Source organism: Eleutherodactylus coqui, chromosome 2 (assembly GCF_035609145.1).
Source record: "Eleutherodactylus coqui strain aEleCoq1 chromosome 2, aEleCoq1.hap1, whole genome shotgun sequence".
In the NCBI taxonomy this organism is placed as follows: domain Eukaryota; kingdom Metazoa; phylum Chordata; class Amphibia; order Anura; family Eleutherodactylidae; genus Eleutherodactylus; species Eleutherodactylus coqui.
The window spans coordinates 234,158,180-234,183,629 of record NC_089838.1 but is presented as its reverse complement, the minus strand read 5'-3'; the positions used below and the strand labels follow the sequence as shown (position 1 = coordinate 234,183,629).

Below are 25,450 nucleotides of genomic sequence, written 5' to 3'. Positions count from 1 at the left end.
GACTCTACTTGTGTGCAAACGCCAAAAATTAATACCAACCAGCAGAATTGACTGCTCCTCTTATGATGATTAGTCCATTACTTTATATGTTATATTACTCTTCAAGCACTCTATCAACTCATTTAATGAAACAAGCTAGATAGTATTCATAACCAATATACAATACATCCCAATAATAAACAGAGACATAAAGGTCTATATACTCCAAAGATTAAACCTCTAAACCATGACAAACCAACTTGTCACACTGTCCGCAGCCCAGTATACTGATTCTGCAAAGCCCATGGTTTGGCACAGGGAGGGTAAGGCTAGGTTCGAACTATGTTCGGACGCTACGTTCAGCATACTGTACCGTATATATGTGTTTGTTGGATTTTCTATATGTTTAATGTGCCCACAGAGCTCTGCTAGTCAGAACTGTGTCAAAAGTTCTTTTAGCATACATTTCACTATAACATGTGACCAGCACACATTACGTTATATGTTTCGTTTTTTTAGCAATGGAGCTTTATACATCTTACTTGGGGATAATATAGATTACTTTTTGTAAAAATTAAAAAATTATATATTTTTTTCTTTTAGATATTGATGAATGTAGTACCATACTAGGGATCTGTGAATCAGGTGAATGTGCAAACACTGCGGGCAGCTACTTCTGTAAATGTCCCTCAGGATTCCTTACATCTGCAGATGGGTCAAGATGTATAGGTGAGTATCATAAAATAATAATGTATGTTTATGCTCCTTTAATTGCATTGTTTTATTCGTATATCCTTTACTGTACTCACAACGGTAATACTATTTTTTTTCTTATTGCCAGATACTCGTCCCGGGTATTGCTTCACATCTGTCAGTAATGGACGCTGTATAAATCAACTCCCTCAACTCATGCCAAAAACACAGTGTTGCTGTGATAGCGGAAGATGCTGGTCTGCAGGAGCAGCAGGACCATCCGAAATGTGCCCTTTCAGAGGAACAGGTGGGACTTCTTCCAGTCCTAGTTGATGCATCTGGTTATTTCTCTAAATTATAAACTATTGTTGGGATGAATCAGAAATTCATCCTCCTCACTCCGATCCCCAATACCACTTGTGTTCAACTGGGTTGAACTTGATTCTGCGCAGTTGAAGAACTCTACAACAACTCGTTTACTCTCTGTTTTTCATTTAAGAAAATACTATTAGCCAAAGTGGCAGAACATTGTACACAGTACTGGTCATCGAAGAATTTCAGTGTTGGTTCAACCACCATATACCACCGACCACTAATAGTAGCCTAGGACAAATTTTTGTAATATTTCAAATTGATTTTATGCTAATCATACCAATTAGATACACTTCACAATTCACCATTTACCATACCAAATCAATTGCAAAATGTTGTCACCACTATAAATCTACTGCACAAACTACTGAATTGGAAAGATAATTGCTTCAAGTAACTTTTGTATACATTGCAACTAGAGATGAGCGAACGTGCTCGGCCACGCCCCTTTTTCGCCCGATTACCGCAAATTCCGAGTACTTCCGTACTCGGGCGAAAAGATTCGGGGGGCGCCGTGGCGATACGGGGGTAGCAGTGGGGAGTGGGGGGGAGAGGGAGAGAGAGAGGGCTCCCCCCTGTTCCCCGCTGCTCCCCCTCGCACCGCCACGCCTCTCCCCGCCCCCCGGCGCCCCCCGAATCTTTTCACCCGAGTACTGAAGTACTCGAAAATGGCGGTACTCGGGTGCGTAAGTACTCGAAACGAGTACGTTCGCTCATCTCTAATTGCAACCAATACTCAGGAGTACCCTTTACATATAGGCACAGTAGGTTGTGGGGAAAATGTACATATGAAATTTTCTGTAATTATGTTTCTATTAGAGATGAGCGAGCGTACTCGCTAAGGCAAATTACTCGAGCGAGTAGTGCCTTATGCGAGTACCTGCCTGCTCGTTTCAAAAGATTTGGGTGCCGGCGGGGGGCAGGGAGGAACGGGGGGGGGGGGAGATCTCACTCTCTTCCCCCCGCTCTCCCCTGCTCACTCCCACAACTCACCGCTCTTCCCCGCTGGCACCTGAATCTTTTGAGACAAGCGGGCAGGTACTTGCATAAGGCACTACTCGCTCAAGTAGTTTGCCTTAGCGAGTACGCTCGCTCATCTCTAGTTTCTATTCAAGAAAAACTAAAGAGCTACACGTGAAAGGCTGCTATGGTGTCTGATATCAGAAGTACACTGCAATGTTTTCTGATTTATTTTGTATGAGTATTTTAGTGCTATACATGGCTTTAGAGTCAGAGTATATTGGCGTGTACATTACTGAATGTTAAGGGGGTTTTCGGGGGGAAAACTGTTGGTAATCTATCCTCAAGATAGGTCAGCAATAGCAACTTGTCAAGGGTCCACTGATGAGATGGAGCTGTGGATATTTCGAATGCTGAAAACGCAGTTTGTAGTGCAATGGCCTGGTTTGCTAGTGCAGCTGTCTCTCATTCACTTTAATGGGAGAGCGGCATTACCAGATCAGGCCTCTTCTTTATGGACAGTGTTTTGAGAGTTCCGACTTTGCATAGCACCTTCTGAACAGTTGATTGGCAGGGTTCTGGGTAACAGAGTCAATGTCAGTCTACTATAGGTTGAAAAATAGTTTTAGCCTGGAAAACCCTTTTAGTTTATACAGTAGTTATCAGCATTATGCTATTTTTCTCACTTCTAATTGTATTCATTTATATATTGTATTTGTTTTCCTATTAGATGAATATCGCAAGCTGTGCACAATGACTTGGCCTGCTGGGCCTGTGCCACAACCTGGACCTGGAATTGGACCTGGACTTGGACCAGTTTTTCCTCCTTTGGGACCAGAGTATCCTCCTCTGGGACCAGAATATCCTCCCCCACTAGGTCCTCAAGTACAACCCGGTTACCCTCCAGTTTTTCCACCACTAGGCCCAGGTCATCCTCAGCAACCTCCTGTACATCCTGGTAAATCAAACCATAATTATGTCATTTCTATCTTGTTTTTTGTATTCCTGTCCTCTCAGTTTTCTTTTAGTCCATTCAGTATTTTACAGCATTTTAACATGTTAGAGCAGATTGTGTGTTTAAAAGGGTTTGTGGAGGGGACCTTGCGTGCTGGAACAGATAAGAGATGGAGCGCAGATCCGAGTAATGAATACAATAATTTTACTAGCCGGCTGTTTTAAAGTTACAATCACTTGGCAGTAATCAGTGGTACAATACATTTCACACTGGCAAATCTGTTACCATTCATGGTACAAGTCTCAAGCTGCTGCAATGGACAACGCTCTTCAAAAAGCTAAAGACTTTAAGCTACATTGCAGGCCACTGTATTAAATATACACATGCACCTATAATGCTTTTTGAAAAGTAGAAACCTCTCACTTAAAGTGCCGATCATTACAGAGTTGCAATTATACTTAGTCACTCTTAAGCCACTTAGTTACTCTCATGTTCTTGAATGTTATCTGGCCTCCACTTTGATACACAGTCTCTGTCATCATTAGATCAGGCCTCTAGTGGCTCCTTGGTCTTATCACACAAGTGTGGGTCTATTTGTTAACTCAGTCTTTGGTTCAGGTGTATAACTCATACAGTGGTGCTATGACCAGTACTCTCTTGCATGGCGCCTCTTGGGTAGGTACTCGCTCTCTTCCATGGTCGACCTGTCCTGAATGGAAGAGTCTTTAAACCTCTCACACACAGGCTACATGTTTTGCTTTACCCATTACTCGTTCATGCGCATTTCCCTGCTGTGACTACTCGACACAACTTTTTCTCATATATCTACGATGACACTTTCCTTAACAAACGTGCCATGCTCTGCTATTTATACTCATTCATGGAACACCCTGCGGGGCACAACATGTCCTCTGATTCAGTAATCATAATGACTAGGTTTTAGACTTCACGCATTCATCCTCATAGGCTATAAAACCTTTAACACAGTTCATCAAGAATCAAAGTAGTATTTATTTGCATATATTCTTAGCGGGGCCTCATTTGGTCCTAATGACATTGTATACTGTCTGTGACATAGTTTCTACTATCACTTCAGCTGATATTTCCCTCCATTCAATCTGCAAGTGTCTGTCAAGTTTTCTCAAAGACAATGCATCGGTCTGTCTAAAATGGTACAAGGAGCATCGTCATTGAAAAGTTAAGTAATGGAAGATTGTTCTATGGAATGAAGATATGTAAATAAGCAAGATGGGAATTGACCAATTGCCAGTCATTGTTATAAAGACTTGTTTAAAGGGTCTGACATTGATTTGCAGGAATGCTGCCATCCCATAGGTGGTGTTGCAGAGGTATTGTTCCATCTTCCTTATTTACATATATTTCCCAGAGGAGCTTGCAGGTGTCTCCTCACACACCTTCTAGGTGCTCTCCTTAAGGAAAGATGATACCCTTCCCAACCCATGAAGTGAAGAATTGCACTATTCCATCTTCAAATTGGATGGACATACGTGAGTGTGTTGTGCCAACAGTTAAGTATGGCAGAGGTTCTTTTATGGTCTGGGGATGTTTTATGTGGCATGGTCTCGTTCCATTGGTTGTAGTAGCAAGAACCATGAACATAGAGATGTACCTTGACATTCTAGACAATAATTTGCCTCCAACAATGTGGCAATGCTCTGAGAATGGTCAGCAATACTTCCAACAACACAAGTGTGGCTTGTCACAAATCCAGCGCCATTTTACGTTGGTTTGAGGATATGGAAGTTCCACAATTGGACTCAACTACACAGAGTCCCAGTCTGAGCTTTACTGAACATCTTTGGGACAAACTTGAATGTCAGGTCAGGAATTATGAACAGTGTTCATCTTCTTTGAGAAAATGTGCCGTTTGCAGGATGAATTGGCGTTTGCAGGATGAATTGAAGGAAATATCAAACATTAGTAGAAAGTAGGCCATGGAGAATATCTGATGTCATTAAGTCCAAAGGAGGCCCACTAAGTATTAACATATGTAAATAAATGCTACTTTTCCTTCTTGCTCAGGTGTCCAGTTACTCTTGATAGGATAGTGTACAAGTATACACAAACGTTTCCTTTTTGCTTTCCCTTCTACATATTTGTTAATAAAACTGAAGCAAGAGATACAAGGAGTTGTTCTATGTTTGTTCAGAACTGTTTTAAGCTTTTATTATGCACTTCAAAAAGCAATGTACAGTGAATAAGATGATCACTGGACAGTTTCTCAACTTAAAAGGGGTATAAAAAAATTTCTAGCAGCTGGCTCAGCATAAAATACAAAAAAAATAGACTATACTCACCTCTCTTTGGTCCCATGTAATGCAGATGAGTGGCTCCTGCGGCCCTGATTCCAGCTTCCGCCAATCAGAGGTCGTAGCATCAGTGTCTGAACTCGTGCCATCAGCGTTCACATCCTGGATGCCATGATGCAAGGAGTTTAGGACGGTAACACTGCGGCCTCTGATTGGCTGCGGCAGTCACCTGATCTCGCAGGCTACTTTTTTGGGGTGAAAGAGAGGTGAGTATAGTCTTTTTTTTTATGCTGGGCCAAGCTGCTAGAAAACTTTTTGTGTTAGTGACAAAACCCCTTTAAGTAAAAATGTAGTGAGACGTGAAAAGTTAACCTTTAGACATAAGTTATTGCAACATGTCACAAGTTATTGTCAATATAGCTCTATCCTGTGCCTGCGCATTCAGGGCAGTGACTCCCACCAACATCGTCTTTTGTCTCAGTGACATGTATGAAGATGTCTAAAGGTGAATCTTCACTTTAAATTTCCTAAAAGTCCAGCATTCATACTGTTTTGTCAGGAAGAAAAGCACAATTACCTCCTTGTCACAACACCTCTGTTGTCATAGACAGATGCGGGACAGTTAAAGCAGTTTAAGAGTTTGAGGGACCCTTTATATAGACTGATTATAGCTCACTTTATTTTGGAGCATGAGATATTGATGCTCAATGACTGAATCCTTTTTGCCTAATTTTTTGTACCTTTTTTGTCCCAATAGTTACCACATTAAATGTAACACAAGATTTCTGCTTAATATACCGTAACCTGTGCATACATGGCCGATGCATCCCCACTCCTGGAAGCTATCGTTGTGAGTGCAACAAGGGATTCCATCTAGATGGTAGAGGAGAATGTATAGGTATGCTGTCTTCTATTACTATTATTATTATTTTGCTGTAATTTATATTACAAGTTATTATTATTGTTATTGGCCGCCTGAAAGTTTTTTAAAAGGTCAATTTTAAGATGTTAATATTCTTTAGATCAAAGGTCACTGCTAGAAAATGGACCGTTTTGGATATTTTTGGCTGATTTCAGAGACTCATCTACTTTGGTTGCCAGCTATTGTTTGTGGTGTATTGTCCAAATAAGTATGTTCAACTAAAAATTACTAGGAAGTCAACCCATAAGTTACTTGTGAATAGTCATGTATGAGTAATGCCAATAGTAGTCTATAACAGGCAATGTATTCTAAACTATAGACAAGGCTTAGGCTGGGTTCACACGGGACAGATTTGCTGCGGAAATTCCGGGCAGAAATTTTTGTGCAGCAAATCCGCCCACGGCTCTTAATCCCAGGATTAGCTAGCCATGCGGACGAGATTTTGCAAAAATCTCGTCCACATGGGTGGCCAGTCTGTCGCGGCAAAGCCGAGTGGAACTGACGATGCGGTGCGGAATTGACAGCCGCAGCATGTCAATTTTGTTTTTTTTTCTGTTGTGGCCTCACTCCTCTCTATGGGGAGAGAAAGCCGCAACAGAATGTCAGCAGCCGAACCATTCCAATCTCGTGTCTTTTCGGTGCGGCCAAGCCGCGAGATTTCCGCAGGATTTCCATCCTGTGGGAACCCAACTCTAATTTTATATGATGCATGGCCAGCTTTAGAAATTCTATAGACTTTTGGATCACAGTTATTGTTGCTGTGTGACTGTGTTAGACATACAACAAGACTACAGTATATTATACCACCCTGCTATCTGCAGTCTGACTACAGATTCAACCCTTTGCTTTACAGGGTACTTAGGTTTATAGCGCTTTTAAAGCAGAGATCCCTAACCATTTTCTTGCTTGTGAGGCACTTTCAAATGGGACACATGTTGAGCCACACTAGGTATTAAATGTCACAAGCAGTGAAGCCACATGCAGGAAGCCAGAGAGCCACACATGACCCCCAAGCTATTGGTTGAGGAATAGTGCCTTAAAATACGTTCTGTAACAGCAGACCTGAGATCGGTGCTTGTAAACTACATTTTAGACAATCTGTTAGAAAGTAGAACAGTGAACAAATTCCATGTACTGATATTTTCTTAAACCCATTGAACCCCTTTAAGTCTCTAGGGAATTACTTTTATGTTTAGTTTAGTCATGTCTACAAAAAAGAATGAATTTTTCGTAGTAGCTGCTATTAGTGAACTTGTGGACATTTGGCTAAGCTGGCGGGAAATTGTTGAAATGGACATTTCAAAAATCCCAGGAATGTATTGAATGAAGATATTTTCCCTGAAGGAATAGCAGAAAGATTCTTAGAAACTGTCACCACGTTTTTGAATTCTATAGGGATAAATGTTTTCTCATAAGCATACACTTATCAGATTAAAGAGATGAATTTTGAAGAGCTATCTGCTGTATCTTAAAGTAGTTGTTCGAGTTGTTTTTTTTCCATAAAAACAGGACCCCCATGCTATAACATAGCAAACAGTCGTATACTCACCCCTCCTAGCTCCCTGCATCTCCTTTACGTGTGGAATAAATGTAGTTCAGATATCAAAGGCACATTCAAACGTAGTGGACTTTGGTGTCGATCTGCAAAATCCTCAGCTTATTTTATGCTCTGGATTTTGGTGACGTATTGTATATGTGTACATTGATAGCTAACCCATAAACTTTATATATGCAGGACCATGGGTCACTTTTTTATTTGTGGAATATTGGTGGTTCAGACATTAGAGGGGTTTTCCCATCTGGACTTTTCATAGCCAAGATCGGAAACTGCTGCCTTAGCTACTGGCCATCTGGCCAGAGCCTACAGAAAGAGCCAAGCACTTAGTGCAGCCCTGTTTCTATAGCTCTTATCGAAGTGAACACGATCTAGAAGCTCAATTACAACAAATGTGAACTGAAATGCCGCAGGATGCCATACAGAACCCGTATGCCTCCTTGCCACCCCATATCACATCTTGCATCCAAGCTAGAGGCTACTCAACAGGGGACTAGAGCCTCCCTTCAAGTGTTCTGCAATAAATGATCCTTTTGCTTTTATATTGTAATCACTTACTTAAATCAGCGTTACAATCACACATAGAGAGTTTCATTGGATTCTGATACCTCCTTCTAGGTGCTTGATTTCTTTTGACAATGTGTGTAAATGAAAAATTCAGTTTTGGCCATTGTCACGAAACTCTACAGACTTTCAAAGTTTCACTTATTGGAAAAGCATCATTTCCTATACCATATATCCCCATGTCCAATTTTTAAATGCTCTGCAAGCTGTGGCAAGTTAAAAACTGAACAATCCTGTAATGAGCTATCTAGGATTGCATAGGAAATATACATTTGGTAACTGGAGCATTTCTTATTGATATTATTGCTTATTATCACATCTGCATGGTCAGCACAGGCTTTTTCTGTGGTCTAGAGGAGAACAGGAGGGCATTTCCGAAACTGTGCTGTACAGGCAAGTGCAGTTTAGGGCAAGTAGAACTAAAAGCTGGATTTTCAGCTTTTATCTTGAATTTCACTATAAGAAACACAATTTAAAAAGAAACTTAAGAATGGACCAAGGACAAGAAGAAAACCGGCATGTTAACAAAAATGAAAATTCTCATCTCGGCATATGCCATAGTCATCAACCTTGGAATTCTTTATCCTTTCCTTGCAAATGGAAAACTGTTTCCAATAAATGTACAAGTCACTTTGAAAGTAAAGAGCATTGTTATAAGCTGCAACGCAGGGAGCGCTGTGAATCTTGGGCTGGTAGAATGTTTCTGTAATACTTTTGGAACTGTGCGGAACTATTTCTACTTGAGAATGTTGGTTCATAAACAACATTGGTCAGTCCAAAAGTTTTGTGGTGAGTCATGCTTTGAGATACAGTATGCCAAGTCATAAAATGTATCCTAGGAAACTACTCCTTGGAACATTGGTCGCTTGCCACTTTTAGAGGATGCTCAACTCTACCTGTGCTTTTTAAGAATAGCATAAGTCCCCGAAGTGTCATTGGCCCTTGGGCTAGGATCATGCATATTATACGATACACAGACATCTTATATTGGTTCTATAAGTAGATGAAAGCTTACACAACAGTCTAAAATTCTGAATCTATGGACGAGGGTAATATTGAGAACAGGAGAATGGGTTTTATTCCAACGTATAGGGAAGCACTGTTTTCAGTGATAAATTGTGCCGCATTCCTGATCTTCTGCCATTATAATGTTGAAGAATATAACTTACATACAACAACTCTGAAAATACATTATATAAGATCAACATATAATCACCTTTATTTATATTGCACATACATATTACACAGGACTTTACATCATTTGATATTATGGGTTCTGTTCCCAAGGGGGTGAGCACTTTACATATTAGCATATTATGGGAGTAAGCTGGAGTATTCAGAAGAAACCCACGTAAACAGGGAGAACATACAAACTCCATGCAGATGTTGTCCTTAGTTAGACTTGAAGGTAAGGCAACAATACAACCACTGATCCACTGTGCTGTCCATCTCAATTTTGGGGAGGTTCATCTAATTCTGAATATTTTGAACCAGGTCTTATAAGATAAATGGACAGCAGAAGATGTTATTTGCACATTGAAGTCCTATATTAGCATGACTTGGCAACAATATTGATTGCCTCACACCTAGTTTTTTATAAGGTTTAATTTTGTACAAATATGTCAGAATTAAGTTTATGGATGATGTGTTCTGCTCAACAACTCCTGCAGCACATAGCAGTGTGAAGATGAATTGCAGGTCATTTTAGGAAGGATGTTTGACTAAAAAAACGCTATTTACCGAAGGGATAGAATTATGAATGAGCGACAGTCTTTGCTAAGTCTTGATCTTTTTTCCAGATTGTGGAGAAAATGAACTTTGAAATGCATTTAACTTATTCTTTGTGAAGAAATTAATACATTTATTATGATGTATTTTCAGTTATTTTGACCGAGTTTATATTTTTAACCACACATTCTTCTCTTTGTTAAAAAGGAAAGTGGATGCGTTCATTTGCGTCTAGAGCTATATTTGATAAGAGTTTCTGTCTGTTACTTTGGTTTAAGAATATGAAAGGAATTCACTTTAATCCTCTGGATTTGCATTCTTTCTGACTGTATTTTAAGGAATTCCCCTTTCCTGCTCATGTCTCTGAAAAGACCTAAAATGCATGTGAAAGAATAAGCTTTTTTTTGATTCACTCTGTGTTGCCAGGTTCCCTTAATGACTATGTAGTAGTAGCAATAGTAATAGCCAGCAAAGGGTTAATAACATAGAGCTGATTCTATGATCATCCACATTCCGTCCATCAGGTTGTGTATATAGACACCACCTATACAAGTAGCAATATTCAGCTTATGATGGACCCTTCAAACATCCTTCCGACTTATTTGCCATGAGTCATTGAGATTGGCAGGCTGTTGTCTGTCTCCTGGCTCTCCTGACTGCTGTTTTCCTAGCAAACTTCATCAAGGTCCAGGAGCATCCATCAGACATTACTTGATTATTTTGCATAAATTACTTGTTAACAGATGGAATGAAGACTAATAGCATTGTCTGCTTCAGGATCTTAATATGGCATGGGTTGATTAGATTTGGTAGCTGCCAAAAACCACGCAATGGTGGTAATGTTATAAGAATGCAATTTTAATTTTACATGCTAATTTGGAGTGCCCTAATTATTTTTCTTTTCTGTATCTTAGATGTTGATGAGTGTGAAAGAAACCCCTGCCTTCATGCGGAATGTGTAAATACCCAGGGATCATATATTTGCCAGTGTCACTCTGGATTTCAGAGCACATCAACACGAACAGAGTGCAAAGGTATGAAATAACATGATAACCGAAATGCATAGCCATGGAGAGAAATATAAGGCTCCGCACTACATTAATTATATAGGGGGAACAGTATAAGCACAGTTAAAACTATTTTGCCCATAGGGACCATAGGCAAGCTGGCAAATGTCAACTTTGATCTCAGTGAGTGAAATAGACAATTCCTTTACTTATTACATCTTCAGAAATGAGACCAAGTAGTCTTTGAAAAAGCACTGTAAATACACCTATACTTGTCAATGTGTATGACAATTAGCTGCATCACTATACAGGTGCAGAGGTAGCAGTTACACCTGGACCATTTTGCCTGTGTGGGTCTCAAAGGCTCCTGTAAAAGATGAGAAGACACCAGTTTTATTAATAAAAAAAATGTGGACGCCACCCTGGCAAGGTCCACCCCTAAAACCAAGAACCAGGTTATGTCCTTCTTGGGTACTGCTGGGTACTATCACAAGTTCATTCCCCACTACAGTGCCCTGGCCAAGCCTCTCACTGACCTGACCAAGAGAAAACTGCCTCAGGTAGTGAACTGAACCACTGATTGTGAACGTTCCTCCGCAAACCCTGAAGGCTGCTCTGTCCAGGGCTCTGGTTCTGCAGGCACCAGAAGTCACCAGAAGGTTTGTAGTGCAGGCCGACACTAGTGCATACGGCCTGGGTGCTGTTCTAAGCCAAGTAAACTCTGTCGGGGAAGAGCACCCGGTGGTATATCTGAGTCACAAGCTTCTGCCCTGAGAGGTGGCATACGCAACCATAGAGAGAGTGCTTAGCCATCGCATGGGCCCTGCAGAAACTGCGGCTGTATCTCTATGGGCGGAATTTCACTATAGTGACGGATCACAACTCGCTCAGTTGGCTGCATAGTGCCGCAGGCTCCAATGATTAACTGCTCCGCTGGAGCTTGGCACTGCAGCAGTATGATTTCACAATCCAGCACAAAAAGGGCATTGAAGATAATAACGCAAATGGGTTATCCCGCCCGGGTGAGACAGTGGAGATGGGCTTTGTAGATGATCTGGGGGATCAACCCACTAGACTCACTCTAAAAGGGGGAGGATTCATGCAGCATCAATGAGCCTCACATCGTCTTTCCCAGGATACTGGGAAGGCTGAACTCCTCATATTTTTAATCTTCCCTTTCTCCCTCACATCTGAGGGTTCTCTGATATGCATTTGGCTTCAGGAGGTCTTTGGTCATGATGTCAATAAATTAGCCAGGAACGGGGGATATTAACCCCCTGCCAGCGAGGTTTGACACCTCTGGTATTACCCACAGACATCCTGGCTCCAAGATTCAAATCAGAAAAAAATCTTTTAATAAGGATTACTAGTTGTGTGAAGGTCCTAGCCCAATATGAATTATATTTTCGGAATCCGGCGGGCCAGCCGATTAAAACGTATCTACGCACTTTGAGGTACGGGCCCCAGGACACCCCCCCAATTGGTATATCCACATACCTGGTTATAATTTACGTGTCATGCTTGATATTGCTGAATAGATAAAATCATGACCGGAAATATGTCGGGTATATATTCCTGATCGGAGGATCTCTTGCGGAGATATGGCAAGAATGGGGAATTATGGTTTATCCAGATAACTACACCTCTACCCCCTCCCCTCCCTGAATGACCTCAGAGAGGGTGGGGGGAGGTGTGTTCTGAGGAAACCTTTAAGAACCAGGGGCTCACAGAGACATAGTTGTCAGAATTCAGAGATATGCTATGGTGTAAGGCTTTCCCATTTGCTTCAGTGACTCCGCATGAACAGAACCTTGGGCCGAATATCCCAAATCTGGTTCCTTTCTTTATTTTTCCCTTGCTTTATTTTAAAATACGTTCTGTTGTGTATGCTTGTAAACCTTACTTCCATTGCAACATCTTTTTCTGTATATTTTTGTATACTAATAAATATTTAGCACTGCTAGTCTTTTTTTTAAAATAAATTTGCAATTTATTAGTCAAGCCTTGTCCATTTTAACTTCAAAAATTGTGTTCATTATTCATAGTCCAGGTTCTGGCTTTCCTTATAACTTTGAATTATGAACACAATTTTCGTAGTCCGGGTTCAAACTTCCCTGCGATACAAGCTGGTGTGGCATCGGATGTGTGCGGGTATTGTAGACTACTGGAGATGTTGGACCGACCAGGGGGTGATTTGAGTTTTCGTTCTGCATACGCGGGACAGTTGGGTACAAATCTGTTTGTATTCTAACAACTCCGTGCTTGCAATTCTGCTAGAGTGATTGATCATGGCTCTGCCCAGTGCGCTCAAATTAGTCGACACAGTAGGATCGGTTGGGGTCCCCCCTCTCTCTTTCTGACATGTACCATCTCATTATTGAGGTCACCTCTGTTGTATGCTTTTACTTGTATTTCTTGCCAGTATTTGTGCTGCTACACGTGTTCTAACAGAGTTAAATATGGGTATTTATCTTTCAGACATTGACGAATGCTTACAAAATGGTCGTATCTGCAACAATGGTCGGTGTGTAAACACAGATGGCAGTTTCCACTGCGTGTGCAATGCAGGCTTCCAAGTGGCTCCTGATGGCAAGAATTGTCAAGGTAAAGTCTTAATGTTTATGTTGCACTTTATTTTATACTACAAGGTGACAGTACGTCACTAATAAACTTCTTTTCATATATCGGGATGTCATTGTAACTCCTGCTTTAAACACCTAATGTGCATTTACCTATGGGTTTGAAAAAAGTATTTTCAGTCATCATTATTTGCCCATCCTTATTATCAGTCACTGGTACTCTACTATTAGTACGTTTACATTTTATATTGATATGAAGCACTCTAAATATGTCCGTGCCTGATTACGCTGCCTTGACCTTTTAGCATTCTAGGAGTAAATATAGCACTGGATAATGTTCAACAGGGAAAACTTACTTATCAAAGTTTCCCAGAAAGAAAGTGTGCTAGATTGAGGAAGTAATCACATTGTTATTGAAAACAATAGTGTTTTTAAGATTGGCTGGTTTACAAGATTTCAGGAAAAGTCTTACTTTCTCTGTATAATAGTGGGAGTGGTGTCAGCTGTCAGATAGCACTGAAAGTAAGGGCATGAGGTTGTGCCCTATAATAAAACATCATGGATACAGTAGAGAAAATATTAGGAGTTTTCCTGAATTAAACAGACGCAGTGTGCAATATAAAACATGAGCATAACTTATACAACAACATATTTCCATGGCTACAGTTCTCCCAAGATCTCCAACATGACCTTTATCTTTTCTGCATTCTTACTATTACAGTACTCATCCAAAATTTCCCAACTGCATTAAATAGTATTCCAGAAAATGACACATGTCCAAATAATCTGGGTGTTTTTATGTCCCCGAGTTCATTAATGATTAGAGAGCAGCATGTGGTTAGCATGTATGCACAAGAACAAGTTTTGGGTCGCTCTTCATCTCCAGTTTTCATCTTCACTCACATATTTCTCCATGCTGCTTTGGAGAAGTGTGTATTCCAAACACACCTAGGGTGGTTTCACACACAGCATTTTTTTAAAATGACACTGCAGTTTTTGATACAGTTTTTTAGCCAAAATAAGTAGATCCAGCAGCAAGGAGAAGTATTCTATAAGTTCTTTTTTATATTTCATATTCATTTTGAATCCACTTCTGACTTTGGCTAAAAAAATGCATTAAAGACTGCCACAAAAACTTTTTTATTTTTCTTAAAAACTTGTGTGTGAAACCACCCTTATAATAATTTGAAAACTGTTCACTTCTCACATTGCCTGGTGAGCATCTCAGTCACTTCCTAAATTAAAAGATGCACTGCATGGCAGATTAATGTTTTCTTACTCCACTGTAATACATGTCAGCTCATTTTCTCAAGAGTTTTGGAATCTGAGACAACTTTTTTTGCTTCCAAGTGATAATTACTTGAAGCGGCGCCCAAACTGAATTGGTCCTCCTGTTTATGTGTCACTAGAAATAGGATCCAATTCCAAGATAGGGTGAGAGACAATGAGCAAAAGTAGGAGCTCGCACTTGTAGAAATGTCCATTGACATTTTATACAGAAAAGTCAGTCTGTTGTAAGGGCTCTTAAGCCACTGTGAAAACTGAAATATTTAAGGATTTTTTAAAGTAATGCCATGGAAAATTAAAAAAACAAAACATAAATTTGACCAGGCTTAAATAACAAATGAGTACTGTATGTTTAATATAAAAACGTGTTTTAATCAATGGGTCATTTTAAGGTATACTCCCTTTAAGGGGATAAACAGAACTATTTAATTAAAGGGTTAACTCAAAATTTGTAAAACAGTTCAATATGTGCTTCAGTTTGGCTCTTGGACACCTATCTCATAGTGCTACTGAGACGCTTTCAGTATACTCATCATTTACTATTGTGTTGGTTTTTTTTTGCAGACATGGATGAATGTAGTGTAAAGAATATGTGCTTAAACGGAATGTGCATTAATGAGGATGGAAGTTTTAAATGTATCTGCAAACCCGGATTCCAGCTTGCCCCTAATGGACGTTTTTGCACAGGTATGTTTGGGCACCCAATTCTCTAAACCAGTGGTCCCCAACCTTTTTGGCACCGGGGACCGGCTTCCAGCAAGACCATTTTTACAAGGCCCGGCAGGGTTGGGCGGGACATGGGCGGGGCTTTGGTTATATGGGGCGGGGTTATGAAGGGGGTTGGAGTTTAGTGCATTCTTATTTAATTAATTATGACATTTAGAATGTCCTGGCAGTACACACATAGGGCAGTATATAGTCTATCCACCCACCCCCAGCGCACACATAGGGCAGCATAAAATTTTTATCTGCCCCCCCACCCCTCAGTAATAGACAGCCCCCACCTCTTAGTAATTAGCAGCCCCTCCCCCTGTAATAAGTAGCCCCCCCCCCCAGTAATCACCATCCACCCCCGTAATAAGCAGGTCCACCCCCCGGTAATAAGCAGGTCCACCCCCCCCCCCCCGTAATAGGCAGGGCCCCCCTACCCCCAGTAATAGGCAGCGCCCCCAGTAATAAGTAGCCCCCACACACCCCCAGTAATAAGCAGCCCCGACAGTAAGCAACCCCCCCCAGCAAAAAGCAGGTCCCCCCAGTAATAGGCAGCCCCCCAGTAAAAAGCAGCCCCTTCCCCTGTAATCAGTAGCCCCCACAGTAAGCAACCCCCCCAGTAATAAGAAGTCGTCCCCCCCCCCCAGTAATAGGCAGCCTCCCCAGTAATAAGCAGCCCCCCAGTAGTAAGTAGCCCCCACCCCCCAGTAATAGGCAGCCCCTTCCCCTATAATAATTAGCCCCCCCCAGTAATAACCCCCCCCCAGTAATAGGCAGCCAATTCCCCTGTAATAAGTAGCACCCCCAGTAATTAGTAGCCCCCACCCCTAGTAATAAGCAGGTCCCCCCAGTAATAAGCAGGTCCTCACCCAGTAATAGGCAGCCCCCCCCAGTAATAGGCAGCCTCCCCAGTAATAGGCAGCCCCCCCAGTAGTAAGTAGCCCCCACCCCCCCCCCAGTAATAGGCAGCCCCTTCTCCTGTAATAAGTACCCCCCCCCCCCAGTAATAGGCAGCCCCTTCCCCCTGTAATAAGTAGCCCCCCCCAGTAATAAGCAGGTCCTCCCCCAGTAATAGGCAGCCCCCCCAGTAATAGGCAGCCTCCCCAGTAATAGGCAGCCCCCCCCCCAGTAGTAAGTAGCCCCCACCCCCCCCAGTAATAGGCAGCCCCTTCCCCTGTAATAAGTAGCCCCCCCCAGTAATAACCCCCCCCAGTAATAGGCAGCCCCCCAGTAATAGGCAGCCCCTTCCCCCTGTAATAAGTAGCCCCCCCCGCCAGTAATAGGCAGGTCCTCCCCCAGTAATAGGCAGCCCCCCCAGTAATAGGCAGCCTCCCCAGTAATAGGCAGCCCCCCCAGTAGTAAGTAGCCCCCACCCCCCAGTAATAGGCAGCACCTTCCCCTGTAATAATTACCCCCCCCCCCCAGTAATAGGCAGCCCCTTCCCCTGTAATAAGTAGCACCCCCAGTAATAAGTAGCCCCCACCCCTAGTAATAAGCAGGTCCCCCCAGTAATAAGCAGGTCCTCCCCCAGTAATAGGCAGCCCCCCCCCCGTAATAGGCAGCCTCCCCAGTTATAGGCAGCCCCCCCCCAGTAGTAAGTAGCCCCCACCCCCCCCCCAGTAATAGGCAGCCCCTTCCCCTGTAATAAGTAGCCCCCCCCCAGTAATAACCCCCCCCCCCAGTAATAGGCAGCCCCCCAGTAATAGGCAGCCCCTTCCCCCTGTAATAAGTAGCCCCCCCCCCCAGTAATAAGCAGGTCCTCCCCCAGCAATAGGCAGCCTCCCCAGTAATAGGCAGCCCCCCCAGTAGTAAGTAGCCCCCACCCCCCCAGTAATAGGCAGCCCCTTCCCCTGTAATAAGTAGCCCCCCCCAGTAATAACCCCCCCCCCCCAGTAATAGGCAGCCCCCCCCCCCAGTAATAGGCAGCCCCTTCCCCCTGTAATAAGCAGCCCCCCAAGTAATAAGCAGCCCCCCCAGTAATAAGTAGCCCCCACCCCTAGTAATAAGCAGGTCCCCCCAGTAATAAGCAGGTCCTCCCCCAGTAATAGGCAGCCCCCCAGTAATAACCAGCCCCCCCAGTAGTAAGCAGCCCCCCCAACCCATATACTTACCTCCTCCCTGCTGTCGCTCTCTGCTTGCCCTGACGTCAGCCCGGAACGCTTCCTCCCCGAGTCCTCTCCTGCGGAACTAATGAGCAGGGGACTCGGGGAAGAGAATCCTGGCTGCACAGACGTCAGTTTGTGCGCCGGGATTAGCGCGATTACCAGCTGGGAGCTGCGGCGCCCCCGCTGGTAATCGCTTCAGTGGTGAGCGGCGTCCGCACGCCGCGGGCCACAAAACACAAGGCAGCGGGCCGGATTCGGCCCGCGGGCCTTGTGTTTAGAGCAAAATTTCCCGGCGGTGCTACGGACCGGCGCTAAACATCCAACGGCCCGGCACCGGTCCGCGGCCCGGTGGTTGGGGACCCCTGCTCTAAACTATATAAGAATTGAAGAGAAGCACAAGTACATTGAACTGATGCATCTATCTGAAATGTAACAAATGTCCCACAAAGTGGCCATCATGTGACCAAAAACTGCACTGATATACAACTTTGCACAGTATTCATCTTAATTGTTAAAAGTGATTGTTGATTGTTAAATGGGTTGTCCAGTTGTAAACTATCGATGGGCCATATCATTGGTAGGGGTCCACCCAGGACCCTCAGTAATCAGTTGCTCGCTAGGTCATTGTGCTTGTGCACTGAGCTGATTTCTGCAGGAAGCAGACAGCTCCATTCTCACTGTGGTGGCCAGGCTTGTTATTGCAAACCAGGTTTCCATTGAAGTGGATGGTAAGTTTGCCTGCAATACCAAGCTTAGCCACCACAGTGCGAACGGAGCTACCTGCTTCTTGCACAAATCAGCTCAGAGCACAAGCACACTGAACCAGAGAACAGCTGATCAGCGTGGATCCCAGGTGGTGGATCATAGCTGATCTACTGTTGATGGCCTAACCTAAGGATAGGCCGTCCATAGTTTACAACAAGACAGTACCTTTAATGGCCACACAATTTTGTGGTTAAAGGCTATACAAACCTTTGTGCATTAAAAAGCAATAAACACATATCTTGCTAAGTTCCTGCAGAAAGCAATGATGCATTTCTGTGGTTTTTGCATTGAATTTTCTTTCTCATGCATTTAGAAAGCCTCAGGCTTTCCTACATTCAATTTTCTAGCTCAGGGGCGTTCCAAGCAGTGATCAGCTAAATGTGCACCATCTCCCCTCCCCTCTCCTCTTTCAGAGGCTGTGTAGCATAATCACGCCCACTCATAACTATCTCTCCATCTTCTCTCTGAGTAGAGGCTTCTCTTTTTTCCCCCCACACTGATGATAAGAGCTCCCGATTTCCTCCACCATCCCCTTGCACTTTCATACAGCCTCTTCAAAAGTAGCTTTCCCTGCTTTGCTCTTTGTACTCCTGATCTGCCATGGGAGCAGGCTAGAGGAGATGCCGAGAAAAGAAATCAGTTTACACTCACTGATGAAATTAGCTAACATTTCAGTCCTCCAGTCTGCAGTGCCTTGGAAAAAAATTCAAGCATAGAAATCAAACAATTAGAAAATTTTAATATATACCAACTACAAAAAAGTCTTTATTTCTAAAAACACACTGATTAAAAAAAAAGAGTGCAAAGGTGTACATAGACTTTCACACTTTCAACAATTAATCAGCAACCAATCATTAACACTGATTTTGAAGACTGTGGAAACCTGCATGTTGGTGCAGCCTCACCTGTGTCTTGGCATCTACATGGGATCGCGCTCTAAAAAAGAAGTGGTTCCATTTAAGTAATTAGTAGTTTAAGAAGTTTTCCAACTAAAATAACTGCTCAGTGCTACTTGTCGGGGGGCACTTACAATAGAGGATTTTGTTTTCCAAAAACAGCAACAGATGCCAGCAAAAGGAAGAATGAAATGTTGGGAAGGACTAGAGTATAGACCCCTGCTGTGTGAATTGTACCATAGACATTTTCATAAAGGAGAGTTAACATTATTAATACATTGGAAAGCAGAGTAGGGGTTTAAGCTTGTATGTATTGTAAAATTGTTAACTGTATCTTCCTTCAGTGATACCAGACTTATTGGTTCCTGTTCTACTGATAGCTGTGTGTCATCCTTTTCTGTGATTTTATACTGACTGTCCCTTTCATGTGAATGAGGCAGGTTCATTTTAAGCCTTCCTTCAGCATCTTCTATTGACTAGGCACCAGTCTACCACAACAGATGCTCTGAGGAATGCTCGAGATTCTTCATGGCTTCGGTGGCACGACATAAATCCTTTTTCCACCCAAACATTAGAGCTTGCTTTTCATTCTGTCATATTGTAGTTGTGTTCAGCATGTCATATTTAATGGGCAGTCTGTCAGTATTAGCCATTTTGGATGCAACCTTGTGGTTTTTGGTCCTATGGGAATTTGGTTTTGAAAGCAGAAAACTAAGTTTTTCTGCTTTAGAACATTACCCCATAAACCACAAACACCAATGCAAAAACATATGTGCAGCCAAATAATTTGTGGTTTATTTGTTTTCGTCTTGTTTTTCTGATCCCTCTTAAATATTTGTTTTGTAAGTGTATTATAGAAAGCCAGTAGTGAATTGGTTTAATGTGCTGTAACAATGTGTGCATTAGGGCCCATTCAGATGGGCAGATATCTGGCCCATGTCCTGTCTGTGTATTCCATGGACAGCACAAGTAGTTCGCACAAATAATATTTTTTTTTTCACGGACTGATGGTCCATGTGAAAGAAGTCACTTCATGTGCTATTCTCATCAGTTTTTATGGATGAGTATGGCACATACAATGTGCATGCAGAGTCCTTGTAGACCGGACATTTGTTGATATACTGTCTGATGTGTCTGCCTGAGTACAGCCTTACATAAGTCATGTATGTTCTTGTTGCTACATTACCAATACTCAAGAAGGAAGACATTCTACATTTGTCCCAGCCTTTAGGGGTTTTTGTATGTCCCAGTACAGTACTGTAAATTGCATTTAGTAGACTCACTATGCTGACTTTATGAAGGATTTTGTCCCTTAGCTTTTGCACCTTTTTTAAGTATAGACTGAGAATAGTTCTCGCATTGAATATGCCATCAATTTTTAAAAACATATCACTATATTTAATATATTGCAACATACTTCTTCCCTAATAGGCTAGTATGGGATGGTAGAAATTCATCAAGTATAAGAATGAGAGGGTTCCCTGACAGATCTTCTCTAGTTATTTGATATGTTCCCACGCAAGCTTTACAGATGGGCCCATTGCAATCAATCAGAAGGGTGGGCAGTACTGTACATTGTCAGACTCTTTTTACATCTGCATTAGGACTTTTAGTGGAAGTCTTCAAACAAAGGCTGGACAAATATCTGTCTGCCATGATTTAGTGATCCTGCATTGAGCAGGGGGTTTGACCCGATGGCCCTGGCGGTCCCTTCCAACTTTACCAGTCTTTGATTCTATCTATGATTCTGTGACTTCAGTCATAATTCAGTTTCTTTGCTCTGTTTTTGGAACAGAGAAACGGAATTAAAACTGAAAAAATGGAAGGCTTCCGTTCCATCAAGTTTCCATTTTTTAAATAGAGGAAATAATGCAGTAGTATGTGAAAGCTTTCGGTTTTTTGAAAACCCCATTGAAATCGATGGGGGAAAAACAGCAATTTATTTCCCGTTTTTATTCTATTTCTCTGCTCCAAAAACGGAACACAGGTGCGGAATTATGACTGAAGCCTTAGTCCCTCACACAGGCGTTTGCAAAAACGCTGTGTTTTTCAACGCTGCATTTACTGCGTTTACAGCAGTGTTGGCATGCGTTTTGACAGCGTTTTGGCTGCATTTTTGGCACAGCTGAAAATGTAGCCAAGGAAGCTGGAAACTTTTTTTCAGACTTGCTGGCATAGCAACCTGCGTTTAAGACTATAAAAACGCAGTACAAAGTTGTGCCGTGTTTCCAGCATTGCTGAAAACGCATCCCATTCATTTCAATGGGAGACACAGCTGAAAACAGTCAAAAATAGAACATGCAATGCTTTCGAAATGCAGCGTTGGAAACAGTGCGTTATCAGCCTTGTGTGAGCAGCCCCATTGAAATGAAGGGGAGCGTTGTACAGCGTTTAGCGCAGCGCTGAAAACGCAGTGCAAAACGCTGTACAAAAACCCCAGTGTGAGGGGGGCCTTAATACAGATGTGAATTGAGCCTTAGGCCCAATTCCCATGGGCGGATTTCTGCCACGTGGGCACTAGGCCTTATAGAAGGTTTTTTTGTGACAACCTGAAACATTTGCAACTGGCCACAATTCAAGTTGCAAAGCTACATTGTAGCCAGTGTAATGCTGGGCGTTCACCGAGCGGAGTCTGCAGCCTAGTATCAGCCTCATAGTATGATGAGATTGCTGTTAATGCTTGACATGCTTTGAATGTTCTTTGTTAGTGTCTAGTGATTTTTCAGAATTACAATCTATTAATAAAATACAGTGGGAGTGAGTTTGGATATTGCAAGTGTGTGCTATGGCCATAAGCCAGAGGGAAAAAAAGAAAGGAATAGAGGTGTTTCATACTCATTTTGTCCTTTTAAGGTCAGAAGTATTGCAGATTGCCGGCCGTCTTCTGTGTTGTGGTCTGGTTTTGTTTGCATGGTAACATTGTATATGTCATTTATTGCTATACTTGTAATGATTCACTGTAGCTACAAAGATGTAAATAATTAGTAACCTACATTGTAATACAGCCAAATCACAATCTTTGTCATTTTTTATTATGCAGTTGTTTTGGGAAGTTGTTGCCTACTTGGAACATAGCAAAATCTGAACCACATGTGCCAGTATGTCTGCCTCATGCTTGCTTCGTATATAAATAATCAACGTTTAGTAATGTAGTAATGGGGTGCTTTATCATGTAGTTGAGTTAAAGACTCACTTAACTCAAAGTGTGTGAATATGTATGCGTGTGTGTGTATATATATATATATATATATATATATATATATATATATATATACTGTTTGTGCACTAAATGATCGCTGCATGAGGGCTCAGTCAGACAAGCGTTTTTTTCTCGCATTTAGGCCGCCTGAACACGAGCGGAATTTCCGCCACTGGAAGCCTGCATAGGATTGCGTTAACAAATGCAAACCTATGCAGACGGCCGCGGTTTGGCCCCGCGAAATCTAGCGCGGCAAACAAACCGCGGCATGTCCTACGAGCCCCGCACAGAAACGTCACTCACCCGCCGCCGGCTCCGGTCTGCGCATCGCTGGCTGCCCGCACATGCAAAATCCGGAGCTGCGGGGCGCGGGTGAGTACGCGCTGGTCCCTGCAGGCGCTCGGGTCGGGTCCCGCAGCGAGAATCCTCGCCGCCGGATCCAACCCGCCCGTCTGCAGGCGGCCTTAGGTGCGTGGAACAAAATGCAAAACACATGTAAGAAAAATATGCGTGTTTGAAGTGACAGACACATTTCTAAATTCGCACTTGTTGTACAGTCACACCTCCTGCTGCTGCTATATACACAGATATCCCAACAGCACATAAAATGTACCACACCTATGGTTGGACCTTCTACTGTAATAGCAGCAGCCATACGGACCCTAGACTTCCACCGTAGTACAGTATCATGAAAATAGGAAACAGGGCAGCATCAATGGGTGTAGAAAGTAGCAGTAAATTTATTCTTCTATAGTACAGAAAGGCGACGTTTCGGTTTCCAATTAGACCTTTGCCTCTGATTGGTCACAGTGCTCAGCCAATCAGAGGCATCGCTTTCTGGAGGCGGGGATTTTTCAATCCTCGGCCACCAGAATACAGAAGAAGACTGCCGAGGACGGAGAGAAGACTCGGACAGTGCTTCTAGGTGAGTTAATTTTTTCCTTCTTTTTCTACAGCTAGGGATGATTTTTCAGGGAAGGGCTTATATTTCAAGCCCTTCCCTGAAAATCACCACAGGGGTTGCCTTCATCCCACTGCTCTCAATGGGGCGGCAGAAGCGCCGGCCACATTGAAAGCAATGGAATAGGATCGCCCTCCTCTACCTTCATCAATGAACACTGTGACAGTGTCACGCAACTTTGTAGCACCATGTGCGACTGTGTAGCGACACAAATCGTGAATTTGCCGCGAGAAAATGCTGCGTTATTGCACAGAACACAGCTGCGATATTGCTGTCGCCCCTGTGAAAGAGGCTTTGACTAGTTGAAGCACAGACATCTGACAGATCACACAATGGCAGGCCATGTGTGGTTGATCCTAGAAGAGAGCATCAGGTGGCACATGTGGTATTTCAGCAAGCGCGTGCCACAGTGGTCCAAATGAACAAGCAGTGGGGAAGTTATACAAATTTCCACAATGATCATGTGGTGTGCCTTGCATTGATTGGTTTCATCGCCAACAATACCTTCATGGCCCCAGGAAAAAAGTCCGTGTCAATGGACCTTGGACATATGGCAAAAGGTTATCTGGAATGATGAGTCTCGTTTTCTGCTGAAGCTTATGGATGACCGGATCCGTATCTGGCGTAAACGACAGGAAGCCGGATCCCATGGCTTTGCATTTGGGGTTCAACAGGCCAGTTGTGGCTGTGTCATGTCCTGGGGAGTGTTTTCTTGGCATGGTTTAGGACTGCTGGTTATGATACAACAATCCTTGAATAGTAAACAGTACAGAGGCCTATTAGCTGATCATCTGCACCGATATCTTCAGGAAGTTTTCCCAGACAACACTGCCATCTTTCAACAGGACAGTCCTCTGTGGGAGTGGTTGGAGGAACATGACAACTAATTCTGCACACTGACTTGGCCTTCAAATTCATCGAACTGTATCCCCATCGAACGTGTTTGGGATATGCTGGAAAGGGCTGTGAGATCTGTTCCCACTTATCCACAAAATGTGCACGTAATGCAGTGATTGTTCAGTGTGTGTATGTATATATATATATATAACCATTCTATTATATTAATTTATCAGGTATGCAAACATTGATGAGCTCTATTGATTTTACAGGTGAGGTGAATATCACACAGTAATTCTTTGGATTTATTATTTCAGATATCGATGAATGTGAAACAGTAGGCATTTGCATGAATGGCCAATGCGTAAACACAGAGGGTTCCTTCAGGTGTGACTGTTTCCCTGGCCTTGCAGTTGGACTTGATGGACGTGTATGTGTAGGTAAGATATATCTTCTTCACTTTACATTTCTGATATACATATACAATTATGAATAGAATTTCCTACAGATGCTCCAGTGATCCTCAGCCGGACTTTGTTTACATTCTGGGAGCAATGGCATTGCTTCTAGGACGTAAATAAGGACTAGTGCAGCATTTGCACTGGAGAGCTTGGGGATTTAAGAGGTAAGTCCTGTGTAGTTTTTTTAAATTTTCCTTACATTTTCTGCTACTTTTTATTTTAACTCTTGGACAACCCATTTTAGGATAAAATCCCCTGTCGTGGGATGAAGTTAGCAAGGCTGGTATAGAGTAAGCCACGGCCCCACTTACTCTATCCCGTTTTCTTTTTTTTTATCATACCTCCCTTTGCCTGGACAGTGGGCTTTTCCCATTGCTCACTGTCAGTAAGTAATATCAGACTTGATTGACAGTCCAATGTGACTTATTCACATTGAGTGGTGGGGATCACCCACTTCACACAATGACAGTACCAGGAGCCGGACCAAAGAAGAGCGATCTGAGGGAATAAAGCCATTGGGGCTTTGGTTGCACAGCTAGTCACTGTGGCCTGCTGACTTTATCCTATGACACATGCTATTTAAATCAAAAGCAAGTTATCCCAAAATATAAAATTCCGCTGTTTATTGTCTGTATCAGAAAATG

General features: G+C 42.7%; 1 protein-coding gene across 1 annotated transcript in view; it reads left to right on the top strand.

Moving 5' to 3' along the window:
* Positions 1 to 25,450, top strand: part of FBN1 (fibrillin 1) — a 209,834-nt gene that overhangs the window by 88,415 nt on the left and 95,969 nt on the right. The window contains exons 9-16 of the mRNA XM_066592616.1: positions 583 to 708; positions 821 to 979; positions 2,735 to 2,962; positions 5,987 to 6,127; positions 10,913 to 11,032; positions 13,484 to 13,609; positions 15,436 to 15,558; positions 24,663 to 24,785. Coding sequence (XP_066448713.1) covers positions 583 to 708; positions 821 to 979; positions 2,735 to 2,962; positions 5,987 to 6,127; positions 10,913 to 11,032; positions 13,484 to 13,609; positions 15,436 to 15,558; positions 24,663 to 24,785 — 1,146 coding nt within the window. The remainder of the gene's footprint in view (positions 1 to 582; positions 709 to 820; positions 980 to 2,734; positions 2,963 to 5,986; positions 6,128 to 10,912; positions 11,033 to 13,483; positions 13,610 to 15,435; positions 15,559 to 24,662; positions 24,786 to 25,450) is intronic.